The sequence below is a fragment of the Peromyscus leucopus genome, chromosome 16_21 (assembly GCF_004664715.2).
Source record: "Peromyscus leucopus breed LL Stock chromosome 16_21, UCI_PerLeu_2.1, whole genome shotgun sequence".
NCBI lineage: Eukaryota > Metazoa > Chordata > Mammalia > Rodentia > Cricetidae > Peromyscus > Peromyscus leucopus.
The window spans coordinates 62,280,853-62,300,979 of record NC_051084.1 but is presented as its reverse complement, the minus strand read 5'-3'; the positions used below and the strand labels follow the sequence as shown (position 1 = coordinate 62,300,979).

Genomic DNA, 20,127 nt, shown 5'->3' with positions numbered 1-20,127 from the left:
AAGCACACAAGATTGTTCCTGCAAGAGAAGGGATGCTATGTCTGTTATCTACCCAGAAGACTGGGAGCAGGCGTGTTTAAAAGTCTGATGACCTTTGCTCTGTTTGTAGGGCTAGAGACATTTCTAGTGCCCAATTATCCCCAGACACTTACGGTAAATTTGTTTTTCCTCAGCCAATCTATAGAACCTATATTTATGGACTTCACAAAGAGTTTCCATGTATTCACTTCTGATCTCCATTTAGCTTACTTTGTTCCTCAAAGAGATTTATATATACTTTGTTGGGCACGTGAGATTGAGTTAATTACCTCCAGAGTAAGTTTTCACCCACTGTGCTATGCTTAAATATACCTAAAATAAACGAGTCAGGGCCAGCCTCCAGAAGTTTGAACCAACACCAGCTACTTGGTCCTGATGAACTGAATCATTTTCTTGCCTTTATCTGACCATCTCTCTGCAGGCCTCCTGCAGAAGGTTACATAGGACCATCTGAGTAGAGAAGCTAAATAGTTATTGTGATAGTTGATCTTCACTTTAAATTTGACTGGGCTGAGAATTACGCAGGAGGTGGTGAGACAAATTTCTTGGTGTGGCTGTAAGGATTAATTCAGAAGGAAACACCGAAACCCGAGTATGGGTGGTACCTTGCTAGCGGGTGATGATGTAGACAGAATCCAATGGGACAAGGAGACAACACTCACGGCACTTGTCTGCATTTGTCTCTATTTCTCTGTTTCCTGGCTTACCATCATGCGAACTGCTTCCATGTGCTACCTTACCCCACCTGTCTATACATTGACTGCCCTTAGACCTAGAGACATAACAATCCTTTACACCCTTGAGTTATTTCAGTGAGGTCTTGTGTTCACAGAGATAAGAAGGCTTCTGGTAGCATGTCACTGTCTAGGAAAGATCTCTTGCTCAATGATCTCTTGTTGTGAATAACAGCTGACTAGCACCTCTTGGGAATATAAAAGTAAACTAAAACTTTAACTACCCCATAAATATTACACAGATAAAAGTATACTTGTTTCATTTTTTAAAAAAGTAACACCAATAGGCAGGTTCATGTTGTTAATTCATTTTTTGCTATATCAAGCTTTTATTTAATTTTTTTGAGGATTTCTTACATAAATGCACTGTATTTATATCATCTCAACTTCTCCTTTCTCCTAGCCAGCTCTCCCCTTTCCCCTCTACTCCTAGGAACACACATACACACACACACACACACACACACACACACACACACACTGGTATGTATAAAACCTACTGAATACTAAACCCATTTAGCTTGGTTTATATGTACATGTGCTTAGGGTGTAACATAATACATTTTCACTAAGTAGGAGAGAAAAATATTGTTTTAAGTATCCATTTACTTAAAAGTCTCTAGATTTTCAGTGGTGATATAATAAAATATTTTGATATGCATATATATTGTTTAAACTGGAATAATATGTTGGACATGATAGCTGTTCAAATAATGTTTGGGAATAAAAACTGTTGAAATGTGAATTTTCATGAGGTATCTTATTTATCATTCACTTTATCTTTATATATATTTTAATGCATTTTTTAAAATTGTTTGGACTAATTTTTGGAACTGGGATCTATTGTGCATGAGGATAGAGACCTGCTGGATGCAGGGATATCAGCAGCAGTAACAGAGTATACATAACAACTTATTCACAAAAAAAGCACAGAAAAACATGTAAGCCCCAGAACAACAATCAAATATTCATTGGTCTCAGATCATTTAGTATGAGAACAATAGACCCTAAAGCCATTTTTTTGCAGACACAGGACTCTGAAATAAATTATAATCTTACTGATGAGTATGATGAATGATCAATAAAACTTTGACTGTGAGTTGTGAATGAATTGTGAGTGTTCTGTTATTTCCCATTTAATAAGGCTAGGTATTCAAAGTCAATGGAAATTTTGTATTTATTTCCTTTCTTTTTAGCCCAGGTTAACCTCAGATTCATTATGTACACAAGCATAACCACGAATTTCTGATCTTCACCCTCCTCCACACAAGCACTATTACTGTAACTGTGTGTTAACACACAGAGTAATGTGGTAATGGGTATGTAATTCAAGGATCAATGTACTATAAGCAAGCACTCTACCAACTGAACTAGAGTGTCGGGGCCATGGGTGCTATGGAACTGAACTCTGGTCTTCATGCTCACGGGGCAAGTACTTTACTCATTGAACCATCTCCACAGTTCCTTAAATCATTGTGAGGGGCCCTCTTCTGCCTTCACAACATTGACACCATAAGTCGTTCTTACACCTGGAACTGCTGTTTCTCCTTTGTTTTTCCCCCCTATGGCAGGAAAAATTCTGCTTGTCTAAGACTCAGGTGTTGACTAAGCCAACTATAATAACTCAGGATATTCTTCCCATTTTAGGGTCAAATGTGCCACAGAATACAGCAAAATCTTAAAATTATTCCTTCATCATTCTTAGGGCCAGGAGGTTACAGAGGTGCATTTTTGAGAGGACATCATAGAAATTCTGCCAACTACAGACAGCTTAGGTATTTTGAAGCTAAGCTTCTTTAAGAGAGATAGCCAAATTTAATTTTATTATTTACTGATACTGTATGTATGTATGTATGTGTGTATGTATGTATGTGTATGTACCTGAATATATACACCCTGGCTCAGTATATGAACTAATGAGCAATCTAGGGAGACATCAATTGTATCTGACATCAATCTGCACAGGTACACATTCATCTGAAGTTTATACTCCGGTATGAAAAGGAGAAAAGAGACGAGAAAATGAGGGAAAAAATGAGAGACATTCTAGAGTGAAGGTCAAACTTCTAGTGAAAGAAAGGCAGGCTGTACTAAATGTTTTGTCAGGATTCCTGAATACAATGTACGGAAACACAACCCTGGTGGGGAACTTCTAGCTTAAAAAGGGAATGCAGAATGTGTTTATCTCTTCCCCCTAAAAATTCCACTGAAGTAAAATAGTGGAGGAAAAATAAAATAAAGAAAATAGGCAAATAGACAGCAAAATGACTGCATATGCCAACACAAGTCTAAAAATTGAACAACAAGTTCATGATACTGTCCTATGCAGGCAGAGGAAGTTTAAATCCAGATTTCCTGACAGGAGGGTAAGGGAAAAAGGTAAGGGGATTGACTACACACCCAAAGAGCAGATAGCAATCTTATTCCCTCTCACATTCTAAAGTGCTAGTTTCTTAAAAATAAGTAGTGATCATCTGGAAATGTAAGTTTCCAAGATGGCCTCATTTGTTGAAATGCCTGCAACCCCTGTACATAACAGAAGTGACCTTCCAGAGGACTTCATTAGTGCTTTCCCCTCTGAAAAGAACTCATCCTCAGACTCATCTCTGCTGTCTCAAGGTCAATTCATTAGTGTGCCTATGGCCCTCTGGGGAGTTCAGTAGAGGCCCTAACTGATATTGGTAAGAGCTGAAAGATACCAAGCAGGCTTTGGGGCCTGTGCATGGCTTCAAGGCAGTTTACCATAGTGTGCACAATGTTCAGAGGCACAGGGAACCTTGCTAGTACTTGTCAGTTCTATGGGGCTTGCTGTTTCTCACTCAGCAGATGTTATCATCAGGTATGCTTTTCTTTACTTTCCCATGATTTACTTTTTTTGTTTGTCTTACACATGGAAAAACTCTCTTAAGATACCAGCAAAACAAAGAGACGAAGGATATAACAATTTCCAACAGAAAATCAATACCATATTATTTGTGCTTCATTTTTTTTAATTAGATAAGAAAATTCTGAGTCAGAAGTGAAGACAGCATGTTATGACTGATGATGAGTGATGGAGGTGACCTTTGGGCTGAAGCCATCTCATGTCTACAGGACAGGATGACTTGCCCCACAAATGTGTTATGTGCCCTATTTGTTCCACTCTGCAGGATTTTCCCATTGGACCTTGACTACTCTACTCAATGCCTTCTCTCGTACTAAAAGATGACTACACACTGCAATATTCAATATTTTGAAACAGTGAAGGAGATAAAGCAACAAGCTATAGCTTTGATCTCTAGGTATACATATAAATCTATAAGAACTTGGTGCAGCCTAAATGAAGTTACACTAACAAGAAAAATTAAGCAAAACCAAAATGCATCAGCACCATTGACACCCATATTACTATACAAAACATAATAGTAACACTAGGATAATTACTCTTTGTAAAATGTTAATTACCCTCTCCCAGGGACGAACCTTCTTACTGGTTATCTAATATATGTGGTCAGTCCCTGAAATCATATATAAACCAACAGCAAAAATGGACTCAACATGCTATGTTCATATATTTCATGCATATATACATACACACATATATTTACACATATACATGTATGTATATATTGTATGTATATGCACATATATATATGTGTGTATGTAAAAGAACATAAATCAAAGAAAAAGATGCTATCAGTTTGAGACAGCAGAGTGGAAGGGATTGGAGGGAGAAATACCTGGGAGGGGTTGGAAGGATGAAGAGAAGGAGCAAGCAATAGAATTCTATTTTACCTAAAATGTATTTCTTTTAAATGTCAATAAATGAGTTGATTGTATTTGCTTCCAATTAGGTATGTGGCTTTGGATTTTTATAGGCCCAAGAAGTTACCCTTCATCAAGACAGTGTGATAATTAATGCTTACCTATAGCCTGTGACTCCCTCTGACTGAGTCACCAGTAGGGCCCCGACAGTCATACCGAGAACATCTTCCAGGACTCCAGTCTGTTGAGCAGTGATAACTTGGTAAGCCAAATTCTGTAATCTGTTACTTGGGAAGGATGGAATGAATTCATTGCTCCTTACATTTGGCAGATCACCAATTTCGATGACAATCACCTTTGAGAAAGTTTCCACAGAGGTTGTTGGTGTCATCCTGTAGGACATCATTTCTGCCATGAGAGGTCTACGTTGACCAAATCTGGTAGAAGCACTATCATAAGTTACAGTTGGGCAATTGCGCTTTCGTTTTCCTCTGCTGTTTGCGATGGCCTCTAAGGTCTCTTTGGTGCCAGGCATCTCCAGAGTGAATTTGATTTGGTTTGGGTCAATCTGTAAGAAGCGTGTTAGGCTTTCAAGCATTGCTCTTTCCCATCCTTTTTCTAGGACTGAAAATGTCACAGTGAAAGCCAAATGAATGGAAACACTGGAGTGTATCTCAACGGGCTCCCCTCCTTGCAGCACAACATACAAGAGGTTATTCATGATGTCAAAGTAGTTGGCACCAGCAGACTCATTCAACAATGAAGATGCTGACTCTACTGTAGTAGGTGGAATCAACTTTTTTTCTAAAAAAACGTGAGGGCTCTGAATCTCATTGTAGAACACAGCCAAGATGAGCTTGGAGGTGCTTTTGTTGCCCAGTAGAGAAAAGTGCAAGAATGGGGGTGTTCGCTCCACAAAGCATACTTTGGTAATTTGCCTGGTAGGTAAGATGGTATAGAAACTAGACACAGAGGTAGCGGTGGAGCATAGGGTATTATCCTTCACCCTGCTAAATGTGTCAACAAAGCCATTAGTAACAGATACAAGCGGGTATGATGTTGGGACTGTCCAAGTTACATCAACATTATGGAGAATTAGGACTACGTGTTCAGTCTGCTTGCAGAAGAAGCCATGGATCATTGCTCGGAATGTGCATTTCTGTTCTTCTCTGAATATACCTGTGATGCAAAAGAAACAAATATGAGCTACAACTAATGAGGATTTGTAAACCACTCTTCTCATCATCATTTGTTATACTGTCAAATATTTATTGACCATTTGACTGTATTAGATATTGCAAACACAAAGAAATCTTGAGCAAAATATGGAAAAATACATGCATTAAAGAAAATCCATTTGACATATTCTAATGAAAAATATCTTTTTAAGATTAACAACAAAAACAATGGTTAAGTGTAAAAAGAGTTGAAGACATAAAATAATTGAGTCAGGAACAATCAAGAAAACAAATGGTCAAGAATCCATGGGTAAATAGAAACAGTTACTGCTGGCAGAATTGCAAATTTGTGAAGACACTATGGAAATCATTATGAATGTTTCTTTTTTAAAAATCTAAAAGTAGAACTCTGTGGTACAGTTGTACCATTCTAAATACACTGAGAATTTAAAGTCTTACCATAGGTACACCTACATGTTTATTGGTGTTCTGTTTACAATAGCTAGGTAAAGCCAACCTAGATGTCTATCAGTTCATGAATGGATAATGAAAATGGGTGTAAATGCACAGCAGAGTTTCATTCAGCTGTATAGAAAAGGAAATAATGTATTTGTGGGAAAACTGATGAAGCTGGAAGAAATTGCTGTCGCAAGCAAACAATTCCCAACTCTGAGAGACAAATACCACATGTTTTTCTATAGTGTGTGTACATTAGCTTTTAATTTTATATCTATGTGTGTGAGGTGTGGGGCTAATGATACTAAAAAGGGGAGTGTGGAAAGGAAAAGTGTGTCTGAGGGAGAGCTCAACTGGGGTGAAAGAGCGAAGCACAATGCATGGAACATGAAAGGAGAGGGGGTACAACGAGGGACCCCAGGAGGGGCATGGGGGGGATGGGAGTAAGAGATCAATGAAAACAAATACACATGGTACTCCATACTGAAATCTTTTACTTTTTATACTAAACTGAAAAAAAATAATAATAAAAGGAAAGAGTGAGAGGGAGGAAGGGAAAGAGGGAGGGGAAGAGGGACAGGGAAAGCAAATCCCTTCACTAGCTCACAGTACTTCCCTGCTGTCTAAGAACTAGATTCTGGGCAGACATTCATATCCCTCAGGTTGTTACAAAGGTTTTAGGAGTTCTATGTCAGCATCTCCAAATGCTACAACCAAAGATTCCCCTGTCACATTATCTAAAGGCACTTGAGGAGGCAGGACTGCTCTTTAGTGGCAGAGTCGTTGCCAGCACATGTGAGGCTTTGAGTTTGATCCCCAAGACTGAAAAAAGAAAGGGTTTTAGGAACTTCACTTCAAAAACCAGACCTTCTCATGCTACCACACTGCAGCTCCGTGAAGGACTGAGGGAACAGAACAGAGGACTTACAGACATACACTGACACTGAAATGTATCCCCCCACACACACACACACAAATACAGAAGAAGAGGAATAGATGAAACAATTAGTGTGAAGACTAGCTGACAAGGAATAGAGCCGAATGAAAATGGTAACTGAGCTAAAACTATTTAGGACAGTAGCATTGTTCACCCATGCCTGCCATTCCCAAACTTTCCACCCAGAGTAGCTCTTATTCTGAGCCCAGAGTGCTATTTCACTATGCTGCACAGTTCTTCTCTTTCAAACTGGGAGTCACAAAGTCTTCTTGCATGCTTTCTAGATATTTTTAATTCGCTTTTGTGCAAGCTCCTGTCAAAGTAACCTAGGAAACTAATAAAGATGGCATCAGAGAAAGACCTATCCTTTGCCTACATCTTTCCATTTTTTTTTTTAATTAAAAATCTACATCAAAGTTTCACATAGTTTCAGTGAGTTTAGTGACCACAGTGATGCTTCATTCCCGGGGCAATAAAATCAACAAAAACAAAGGGTTGAAATTAGAATAGGGAATCCCATGAAGCATTTCAAACTGACACAATGAAGGCTTTAATATGTCAACAATTATGCAATGCAATTAAGGGATTATTCTAGGTGAATTTTTAGTTTGAACACTACTATACGAAGAAATTTCTGTCTCTGTGGCAATTTGTGCTTGAATTACCAAGTACTTTTTTGATTAACTCAGGAAGAACACAAGTTCAAGGGAAGCCTTGACTAAGAGATTCCAAAACTTTGATTCAAAATTGTAAAAAGCTTAAAAGGACTGGAATGAAGTGGCTCAGTCATACAGCACTTGCTTCTAATATACAATGGTTCGATCCCCATTGATTGGGAATATGATGGAGTGGGGAAGAGAAGAAAGAAGTTTCTAAAAGCAATGCTATGTACAATACTTTAAGAATTTACAAAAAAATTCTCACGTATAGTACTGTAACTGTAATTAATAATGTATTATATTATATATCTGTAATTTGCTAAGATAACAGGTCTAAAGTGTTTTATCACATAGATGCATGTCTGCCCATGCACTAACATAGTAACTGGAAATGGACTGTCATTTAAACTAACCAGTAACAAATATTATTTCACAATGTGCATGCATACTGAAACAGCACACTGCACCCACTAGTTAGGTACAATTTTGACACTTATAACTTTTATTAAAGCTAGAAAACAAAAGAGGTTGTTTGACAAGGGAAGAAAGCAATCCAAAGTCCTACTCAGCTATAAGCTTATGAACCCCAGCAATGCCTGGACCAGCAAGGACTCTATAATGACGCAATAGTGGCAGAGCCACCTCCCTTGATTGAAGGTCTCTTCAACTGGGGGGTATTCACATCTAGTACCATACACGTAGCCAACTGCGCATGACTGAAAAGATCACAGACCTCAGAGGAGACTCTACTATTGCCAGGTTCTTAAACCAACACAGTTGAACTGTCTTTAAAATCCTTATCCTTGTACACAGGTGAGTGTAGCTGTCGCTTCTCATCAAGGAAGTTTTTTGTTTTTTTTTTTTGTTTTTTTTTGAACAGTTGGAGACTGTTACAGAGATCCAACACTAGTCGCATTGCAGACAAAAAGTCCCGGTGTGGTGCCCTGCCCCAACCAGTATATCTTCAATGTAACCTCTACACCTAAGGCTCAGGGGAAATCAAGGAAGAGCCAGCAGAAAGATGATAAAAACCAGAGGTTCAGGATGTCTGCTGTTACATAGTGTCCCCTAGACAATGGCAGGGGAAATGTACTCATGACCTCTCAGCAATATGATTACTCAAAAAGACCTACAGAGAATGCATCTGTGTATAGTGTTTAGTCTCTTTCACTTCTTTTATCTAGCTACCAGCACTCACTCATGGGGTTCCACCTGGGTGATCTTCTCTAATTCTAATCAGTTCCTGAAAGGCCCACCTCCCAACACTGTAGCTGAATTGTTTGTATCCCAATCATGCCTTGAAATGGGAAACAGATTTCAACTTGATATTTGAAATGTACAAATCATATTCAAAAGGAGTTTCACTAGACATCAGTTATTACAAAATACTCTCACTATACTTTCCTCCTGTAGACTCCTCTTCCCAAATGAAAACCTGTCAATCTAACATAATTCACCCAGTCTACTTTTAATTAAGAAGTCTTTCTTTCCAAATCTTATACTCTGTAACTTTTGCTGTCTGAGGAAAAAAAGGTACTGAAAAAACAATCTAAATTCTTCTGGTCTCTTTTAATACAGTAGAGTAATTACACATTAAAACAATCTTGATATGTTTCAAAATTACTAGAAGAATACAAAATTTCCCACACATAAAAATGATGTTTAACACGTGAAAATATGTAATGTCTGAATTCTATTATTACACATTGTAATCATGTGCTGGATTACCATAATGTACTTCTATAAGGATGTACAAATGTGTCTCAATAAAAGGAAATCACACACACACACACACACACACACACACACACACACACATACACACGTACACACGTATACATAAGTACAGTTATACACACAAACATATATAGATACATACATATGCACATCCATACATGCATACACATATATAGACATATAAACATGTGTACATCCACACAAACAATATTTTCCCAGGTATATCTTTTTGCTAAAGAGACTTTCATATTTCCAAGATTTGCCAAAATAACAATCAAATTATTTCAAGGTTTCCAGAGCTTATGAAAAATATAGCATTTCAACAACTGAGAAACTCACATTAGTCAAAGCCAAAATTTCCTTGTCAGTATGGTAGTCACCTAGGATGTTACTTTCTCAGTCTTTCCATAAAAGGCATAAAGCAGCACAGGATTAGCCTTTATCCACTGGGCAGTGTCATTATATAATGGACATATCATCATGGCTAACTGAAAAATATTTCTCTTCTAAGATAAGTTAAAATAGACAGAAAAACAATCCTACCAAGCCATTACAGTCATCTCTAATAGTACAGGTTCACATACAACAGAAATCCTGAATATTAACAATATTCTACACAAAGGAAATGATTCTGTGGGATGAAAAGTAATTCCTAATTTTCAATGCAGCCAGGGCTATGAGACCTTGTATCCAAAAATTAATAGAAAAATAAAATTTAAGTAATGTTATTGAGGCAAACCAGTCTGCAACTCAAGATAAAACATCAGAAAGAAGTCAACTCCTGCTCAGGTTACCGGCAGCTTCTTATGGTGCACCAGGATGAAAGAGAAACATGATTGTTGTAGCATCAATCTTAAAAGGTCTTATTAATAAAAAAAATAAACCAGTTATTGGGGTGAATGCTGTAAGATCAGAGAAACAGAACAAGCCACAGCCACCTCAATTTGCCAATTCCTCGGCTGATCCTGTTTCCTCAGACTGGACGCCTCTGAGTCCTCATCCAGAATGAATCTCAGCTGAACTGCTGCTAAAAACCTAAAAGCTTAACAGACTCTAGTTCCTGGTCCTCATACCTTATACACCTTTCTGCTTTCTTCCATCACTTCCTGTGATTAAAGGCATGTGTTACCATGCCTGGCTGATTCCAGCGTGGCTTTGAACTCACAGAGATCCAGACAGATCTCTGCCTTTGGAATACTAGGATTAAAGGTATGTGTGCCACCATTTTCTGGCCTCTATATGTAGTGGCTGTTCTGTTCTCTGGCCCTAGATAAGTTTATTAGGGTGCACAATACTTTGGGGAACACAATATCACCACAGATTGTGTCAAGACCCAAGTAAAAGTTTGCCATATAATAGAAAATAATATAAAAATTCAAATGGAGTTAGATGAAGTCAATTACTTAGAGCAAACTTCCTGAGAATTTAAGGAAGAATATGGAGCCCTGTGGACCAGGTGAGAGTGGAAAATTTGAAAGACTCTACCTCTAAAACTGGAAGGAAGATGGTGTGCATGGCAGAGGTAGCAGAAGGTTGAAGGCATTCTCATCTTTGAGGAGGATGGGAATGAGGGATGGGCTTAGGGGCCAGAGGTGAGATGCAAATGCTCTTAGATTGAGAAAAAGAGCATAAACCACAGGAGTAAACAATCCATTCAGACTTTAGTGCTTACCTGAGTGAACCACTCTAAAAAAAAAAAAAAAAAAAAAAAAAAAGGTTCAAAATTATTAATTCTAAATTAGGAATATTATTTATTTTAATGTAATTTGTTCTTTTCTTTATTCATTGATTTTCTTTTTTGATACTGAAAAAAAGTATGTTTAATGAAGATTGTATAGTAAAATTCAAGAGACATTCTAATGAAAAATGTAAATTATGGAGACATACATATTGTGCCTCTATATTAAAAAGCCACAATTATTTTAATCATTAAATCTTTTTTAAGATTAGTTTTTATTTAAAAATTGTTTTATACAATATATTTTGATTATATTCTTCTGGCCCCTGAAGTCCTACCAGGTGTTCCTCACCTCCATGCCCACCAACTCCATTTTTCTCTTTCAAAATTAAAAATCAAAACAAAGACAAAAAGCCTGCAAAAGGAACATAGAATTCATTTTGTGCTGGTCAACTGCTCCTGTTCATGGGGCCTGCTCTGGTGTGTGGTTGATGTACCTAGTGACACTCCATTAGAGAAAACTGAATTTCCTTTTCCCAGAAAGCATCAATTGCTAACAGCTCCTTGGTTAGGGCTGGAACTTTATGCCTGGCTCCCCTTCTCAGTGCTGGGAGTTTGTCTGGTTTGGAACTGTGCAGATTCTGTGTGTGCTGTCACAGTCTCTGTGAGGTCATATGTGTATCCATCCAGTTGTGTCTGGGAGATACAGTTTCCTTAGAGTCAATCACATCTGCCTCTTAGATTCTTTCTGCTTTTTCTTCTTCATAAATCCCCAAGCCTCTAGGGGAGGGGTTTAGTAAGAACTGACTAAAGTGAGTACTCCAAAGTCTCTCACTCTGCACAGTGTTCAGCTATAGGTCTCTGTGTTAATTCCCTTAAACTGAAAAAAGAAACTTCTCTGATGAGTGTTGAGTGAAGCACTGATCTGTGGGTATAACAGTATGTCATTAGAAGTCATTTTACAACTATGTTCCTCTAGCAGAATAGTAGGATGTTTTCACCTGGGGCCAATGCCTATCTATTCTCAGGCACCTGGCCGCTTCAGCAGTATCAAATATGGATTCCATCTCATGGAGTTGGCCTTAAATCTAATTTAGAAAAAAGAGAAGGTGTTTGGTTACTCTCATAATGTTTATACCAGTATTGCACCAGTATGTCTTACAGGACAGTCACTGTTGTAGAAGAACACAGGGTTGGTAGCTGGGTAATACTGATGATCACTTTTTCCTCCAGTAGCATACAGCATACCTTTCAGCACCATGAAGAGTTTCAATGGGCTTTATTATGATTTTCATACACATGTACCATTGTACTTCATTCATATTTGCCTTCTTCCCACTGGCTGAATATTAATCAAAATGAGAGAAATCACAACTAAATTGTAAGTTCTCAATAATCCTCATTAAGGTCTGAGGGGAACAAGTGAAAAAATAACACAATACAAATATCATGTCAACAGAAGTCAGAAGTAGTTGTCATGAGAAGGAGAACCAGGGGCAGGAGTAGAGGAGGTAAAGGCAGGCAGCAGGAAGGGAAAATAAGGACAAACTGTATTAATACATATATGTGCAAATGTCTCACAGAAACCCATTCCTTTATAAACAAACAAAAACTAATGCAAATTGAATTGCTATTATAAATAACATAAAATTATAAAATCAAAAAAGTAATAATTCATTAGCTTATTTAATCCTGCTTCATCAATTTTCCTACATTTCATTACATACTTTTATCTTCTTTCTTTGTATGATACAGATTTTCATATTTCCCACGAAGGACTTAGAAAGAAAATACCTCTTTTCCTTCAGCTGGGAGGATTGGTATTTGTTTTCTAGTGTTACTTGTTTAGAAGAGATTCATTCATCTCTACTTTTCATTTCTGGTACATATAAATATTTATAATAATTGTTAAAAGTGGTCTTTTCTTTAAAATTTTTACTTATAGAGAAGCTGTGATATTGGATACAGTTTGGCAAACCAGTATTCATGGCAGGATCACTTCAAAATCCATATCTCTTCTACCTTTCACTTTCTCCTTGTAAATCGGGACCAGTCCATATCACAGAGTAGCCTGGGTTCTGGCCCCTGTGTGCTATAGCACTGGGTAAGCCAATGTTACTATAGAGGAGTAATTTTATATAGAAGTGTTTGGCAAACTACCCTCTCCTATTAACCCCAGATCTAAAGTATATCCTATTGTGCTTCCCATTTCTTAGATCCCAAGCAGTGGCCAGTCCATTGTCACGCAATACCACAGATATTCCAAGGTAAACGGGGAATTTAGAACAGAAAGAACAACATCTTTACTAGCCTCAATTAAAATGCCATAGTTTTAAATATTTTATAAAAACATAATCCATGTAATCACACTGCTACAGAGCTCCTGTAGTGACACATGGGAGATTCGTGTCAACAAAAGCCCTGAAAATGGTCTTCACAGAAAGTCTGTGTGTATTGTGAAAAATGCCTTGGAAAGGCCTAGTAAGAAGGTATGAACAAACAAGGTGAATGGGTTTGTGCAATGCTGGGTTTATGCTTGACTAGGAGAAAAGAGAAGGTTGGTAACCAGTGATAAAATATTGACAAATAACTAAACAGAAGCATAGATCATTTAGCTACTTAAGAAGGGAAGTAAAATGGCACAGTGGGTTTGGTGTCACAAGGAAAGAACTTTTGATTGAGTGGTCTGGGATGGCATGGGTTATAGGAACCCTGTAGTTCTTGATTTGGAAGGTTAGTAGTGATGAAATTTTCAGTACTATAATTGTGTGGTTGTGTAGTTAAGTGCATTGGGGAGGAAAGCATACCTGATTACATAATTTCTTTTTTTTTTTTAACTGAAGGTCTTTTCTTGGTCAATTAGATTTCAAGAGAGTACTTAAAGATGACCTACATAAAGGCCTGGATATAGAACACAATAGCCAGATAGTATAGAGAGCTAAGCCACATTCCCACAATCTGCAGTGGCCAGCCCAGGTAGCTACATTTCTATCTGCACTGACAAGACATAGGAAAAAAAAAAAAAAAAAAAAAAAAAAAACCTCTAATCATTCAGCAGTTCTTTATTAATAGGTGCCCATTTCCTTAAATTTCCCCAATTCTTATAAGTATTCTTTTTTCCCCTCAACTTCCAATGTAGAGCAATTAGGAAATGAATGAATGAATGAATGAATAAATAAATAAATAAATAAATAAATAAATAAATAAATAAATAAATAAATAAATAAATAAATAGAATATGTATCCCTAACCAATTGGCTTCACTTTTGTGTTTGAGTTCATTTTGTTTGGGTTTGGCTTATTTCAGAGAGTCTTTAGTGAAGTGCCATCATGCCGCTAATTCTCACTGATCCTTCCCTAACTTTCACTACAAACCCTTCCACCCTACTGTCAGCCTTTAAGTCTGTGTCAAATACAAAAGGTATTAGATAACCTCTTTGTACCAAGTTCAGAATGACTGGCCTTTGCTTGTTGTCTTTTGGGTGTTCTTTGTTTATTCCCACACCTGTCAAGGTTTGGGGCTAAATTACCTACTTTGATAAGAATCACACTCGTTGGTAAACATGTTAGGATGGAGACAAAACAGTGGGCCAATTTCTATGACCTCCTAGGAGGGAAGAACATTGTCTACTGCGTGACAATAAGCCATGCACACTAGTAAGACCAATGAGCAAACCAGATGCTGTCAGTCTCCGAGGAGTAGTGGTTACCCAGAGGGATATTACACACAGTATGGGAACAGCATAGATCAGGGAAGGAAACCCAGCTTGGTGTGACATAAAGAAACTGATTTCTTCATAACACGACAGAGGCCTAGTGGAGTAAAGGGGGCAAAATATGCTCCTTGGAGTTAATGATTGTCTGGCTCCAACTTCAAGATTTCATATACTTCCAGGAACAAACTTTGGACACAGGAAATAATTAGTTACAGAGCTCCAGAGCATCTCAGGAAAGAAATGCATTGCATTGGAGATGGTGGTGCTGGTTTTTCATTGTGGCCAGAATAGATATTTATCAAAACACACTATAGTCTTACACTAAAAGCTGTATGAAAACCACAAGCATTTGAGGTTCACATCGTTTTGGTCAAAAAAGTTCTCTGACTTATTCAATGGATTTTAGTGGTAGCCAACTGGTCAATTTATGCTTTTATAAGGCATCATAACATGATGGCTGAGGAAAGCTTTAGATACAGAAATATCTGACAAGATGCCCAAAGACTTTTAGGAATGGCATCAGGAAGAGGGCACAGTAAGATAAGGATTTCAATGGCCAAGAAGTTGATTTCACCTTAAAGAAGCCTTTGTACTATAAGGCTAAAAGACCTTCCCTCTCCCTCTTCCTTCCTTCTTTCCTCCCTTTTTCCTTGCCTTTCTTCTTTAATCTCTGTCTCCCTTGATAAGTTTAATTACTTCTACTTCTTAGATAAAAAATTGAATCACAGTCATATTGACTCAGCAACATTATTTAGAAGTGAGGAAGGGAAGGAGAAGGAGAAGGAGGAGGAGGAAGAGGGAGAGGAGGAGGAGGAGCAACTAGAACTTCTAAACTTCTAGTTTTTATTTTGTGCCTGGTAAAATAAAATTACATCTAGAGGAAAACATCCAGGAAACAGTATTTGGATATAAAGTTCTGGCACGGTATACACCACCACAGTGAGAAGGGCCAACACTTTGGAAGCTTTCCCTGCACAGTTTCTTAATGGGCACATATGGGTGGGAAGATTCCTGATGGTTGTCAAATTACATGTTTAGCAAAATCTCTTGTGCTTTTGTGTGTTATTATTTGCCCCTTCAAATCAATATTTTATCATGGTATGCCAGGAGAAGAAAATTATCACCACAGTCTTAACAAAGATAATTACCCAAATCTTACCAGTAAGTCATATTAAAGATCCACCCTTGTAGCCAAATGTGAACTCTTGCTTTTTCTAAATTACAAATTCTATCTTAATATCTTTGGAATTCAGCCGTGGCTAGGAGATGGGTTGTTTTGTTAATATCCTGTCATTCGTTTTTCTGTGACATCTGTACAGTTAATCAATGCTCGTGTTTTCAGTTTGTCAAGAGGCAAAATTAATAACAACAACAGCAATAATAATAAGTTTTCAAGCACCAACACACAACATAGTAGGGCTGAAGAGCTGCCAACCAGGCATGGCTCTTAATTATAGCCGAGAATACATGGTCAGTGCTTAAGAAAAAGCTACAGACAACAAACAGACCTCCTGGTTCAACCCGCAGTGCTGATGGTAAGACCCCATGGTCACAGTCTAGACTCATGTCTGAATAGCCTTCCATTGTTCCCGCCTATTGATGTTTTCCTCTCCTGCTTTTCTCAATTGGAGAAGGTTAGTTTTGAGTAATGATTATCTTTCTCACTTGTTTTTGTCTTTTCCTTTCCCACTTCACCAAATGGCCTCATCTGCCAGTCACAATTTTTGTGGTCTGCAATTCTGATCACTTTTAAATGAAACCCATGCTGGCTTTGGTAATCATAATGTCATTTACAATTTACCACTAAACACGTTTATTCAGTTAGTAGCACACGGGAGAAAGAGAACTCCATATGAACTCACCGTGAAAGGCCTAATCTGATTATTTCCTCATGAAAATCCAGGCAGGGGTGCTTGTAAGAGGGGCTGAGAGAAGAAGGAGAGAAAGCAAGGCCTGGCCACAGCTGACTTTGATAATCAATGTGAATAGATAAGTGATACAGCCTGTCAGGGCAGCCACCCAGTCACCCCAGGGCATTCCTCTCAAAAAGGCAAGAGTGGACAGGTCATAATGAATGCTGAGTGACCAGTGAGCATTGGCTTGGCATATGCTATTGCGTTCAGGGAGACAAGAACAGTGACAAACTCCAGAAGCTCTGCTTTCAGTGCGGGAAATTTGATTAAGCAGGTTGCATTTGTGTATGCACATGTGCACATGAGCACTTGCTTTGTGTGTCTTTCACCTTCCTAAAATATCCTGGACATGAAACACACTCTCTCCTACTTTCCTCAGACTAGAAGCCATAGACCTAACCCCAAGAAAGGGGAAAGCTAATTGTGTCTGGTTTAGAAGGAGAAATAACTGTGTGGTGTGTGTGTGTGTGTGTGTGTGTGTGTGTGTGTGTGTGTGTGTGTGTGTACGTACTCAGGTTGCTTCCAGGGTTCTAACAAATATTAACTTTGTGTCAATATTTGTCCTTCCTGTCGTGAAATGAGGATTTTCCACCTCATTTCACGTTTGAAAAGAAAATATGCCAAAGGGGTCATCTTTGCTAGAGAAAAAAAATTAACAGAAAAGAAAAAAAATAAGAAATGACTTCTATCTTTTATTTAGAAAAATGGATCAGAAGGAAAGGAAAAAAAGTATTTCTAAAATAAATGCTTTGACTCAAAGGCACACAGAATCCTTCCATCTTCCCATTTTCAACAAAAGAGAAAAATTTATATGTTTAAAATAGAATGAAATACATCAACATTAATGATTTTTTCCTCGAGGTTAATGCCACCATTTCCCTCAACAATATTTTTTAGCAGTCCTGTGATATATTTCACAAAGTACCGCAAACTACAGGAGATCTTGACATAAACAAAATAAATAATCACTCACTTGTTTTCAAGAACTGAGAATAAATAATTTACAATTTTCTTCTGTCAAACAATATTTATACCTCATTATTCCCAATTTAACAAATACAAATGGGCACAGATCAAATAAGCGAGGACAGGTTGAGTGTCTCCCCGTTTATGGTTGTTGCTAATCCTTGAGCTATGAGGAGCGACACTCAAATCTCAAAGCTGTGCTTCTCGATGCCCAAAGAAAGAAATACAGATATTCAAAGAGATTGTTAAAACAAATATGTTTTGTTTATTTCAGATACAACTAACAGAACAGTCTTTTGTTTCAAAGATGGAGAAATGCTAACTAAAAAGGCTTTTTTAAAACTTTGAAAGTAATGAATATGTGTTGGGATTATTTGGTAAAGACAGGTTGAGAGTGTTCTTCCATGTAATATATTTGATATGTAAACAAAATGTAACTATGCTAAATTGAAGTCTAGAACTTGAGGTCTTTAAGTCCTGCTGAATGGCCATACTATGCCATTTATAGTTATTATAAGGCAAACACATATATTTGTTCAGATATTGATGCATATCACAATATTAATAAGTAATCTATAGGTAATGGTGGTAATTATAAATTCAAAATATTTATCAGTGTAAAAAATTTGAGAAATGTTGTCATTGAATTGAAAAAGCATATCATATATTCAATGCTTAGCCCTGGAATGTCAAAAATAGTTCATTTTTGCATTGGCTTTTATAATTAGCTAGAGAGTGTCACTTGGGAGCAAAAGTGACTACCTTAGACATCATTTGCAACAACAACAACAACAAAAAAAAGCCATTCTACAAGGTGTGGTGTTGTGGGTTTCATGGTTGTGGGACATGAGATGTGCAGATCTGAAGACAACCCTAAAGTGAAGACAACCACGGCAGGAAAGCTGCTCCGTGAGGAGAATGCAGTGTTGTGGGTGCGAAAGGGTTGTGGCTATCCAGAGCTACCAATCCCAGCATCTCCTACACACTCATGAGCGGTTTCACCAGTGTCCTCAGACTGGTCCTGATGCTCAGTGGGGACACCTTCCCAAGGTGGTGGAGGAGAAACAGAAAACTCCAAGAAGCCTGTAAACACACAAAGCAAGCTTGCTTAGCAGAACTTCGGTCTCTCTCGCGTTATCTTGGTGAGTGTTTCACAGTCATTTTTTATCTTTAATAACTGTATGATTTTGAGAAAAAACAATGAATGATAACAGGTAGGATAAATGATGGGATGACAGCAATGGGGTGAGGTGGCAGGGAGGAGGGTAACAAGTGGATCCAACAGCTCTTTCTTCTGAACCAGCCATTTTTAATGTTTTCTCTACCTTTATTGATAGGAGAGCATTCAAACAGAACCCAGGGACTATTTATATTCTCTTACTGTGTTGAAATTTCATTAGTTATACACCTCTTGAAATAGTAAGCGGCTCGGTATTTTTGTCGGAGGATTATGGGAATAAAATTTCACCTACAAACATCAATGGATATGGTCCCAATTATGAAATCTATTATTTGAATACTACATTGAAAACATTCCAGGCAAATGCAGGCTCAGGAAGTCAGCTCACTGAGAGATCAGGTTTAGCACTGATTGCATCCTGCCTCCTGCACTTTGAAGCCCTGGATAGGCTCCTCATCCTCCTGCTGACTCGGTTTTCTCATGTGTAGAGGGATTAAGAGCCCCACACAACCCATGGGCTGATGTGTACCCGAAAGTGAGATAATCTATGTTCAGGGTCCTAAATGAGTACCTGTCAAGAACTACATGCTCCTACGTTCTCCATAACTGCCAAAGAATCCTCCTGAAAACAACTTCACAGCCCTCTTTTGGTTCTTCCCTCAGCTCAAAATCATATTTACCTCGGGGTAAGTGTTGAAATGATTCATCCCCACCTACAGAGTTGAAGGAGACAAGTTACAATCATTAAAACACTGACCTAATAATGTATATTTCTAGAAAATGTAGGTGAGAGAAATGCTCACACATGCATTGAAATGTGTGTGCATGTGAGTTCAAACAGAACATTTTTTGTTTTTTTGCTTTTTTGTTTTTCCACCATTGAAGAAAACAACCTGCCCTAAAAATCCAGGATGATTTCCAATGTCATCCAAACTCCATTCATTCCCTTTGTCCCCACTCCCCACCTCATCCCAGCCCTCTCCTCGTCTCCTCTTCTCTTTTGCTGCTGAGCCTTGTCTGCTAGCTTTCAACAAAGCAGTGTTCATAGCTAAAAGAGAAGGACGAGCGACATCATTCTTTACAAGTGCAATTCCTGGCACACTCTTTCCTCAGAATGATAAAATTACCACCTCTCCAGCGCCTTTTTTTGAAGCAGCCACAGTAATTCTGCTGGAATGCCAAAACTGAAA

The 20,127-nt window shown here is 37.9% G+C and overlaps 1 protein-coding gene across 4 annotated transcripts in view; it reads right to left on the bottom strand.

Annotated features, from left to right (window-relative positions):
- Nucleotides 1–20,127, bottom strand: part of Pkhd1 (PKHD1 ciliary IPT domain containing fibrocystin/polyductin) — a 466,475-nt gene that overhangs the window by 38,365 nt on the left and 407,983 nt on the right. For 2 of the 4 annotated variants that reach the window (XM_028868108.2, XM_037199705.1), the window contains one exon: nt 4,679–5,696. In XM_028868108.2, the coding sequence (XP_028723941.2) occupies nt 4,679–5,696 (1,018 nt within the window). The remainder of the gene's footprint in view (nt 1–4,678; nt 5,697–20,127) is intronic. The other 2 variants (XM_037199703.1, XM_037199704.1) reach the window with 2 other exon arrangements.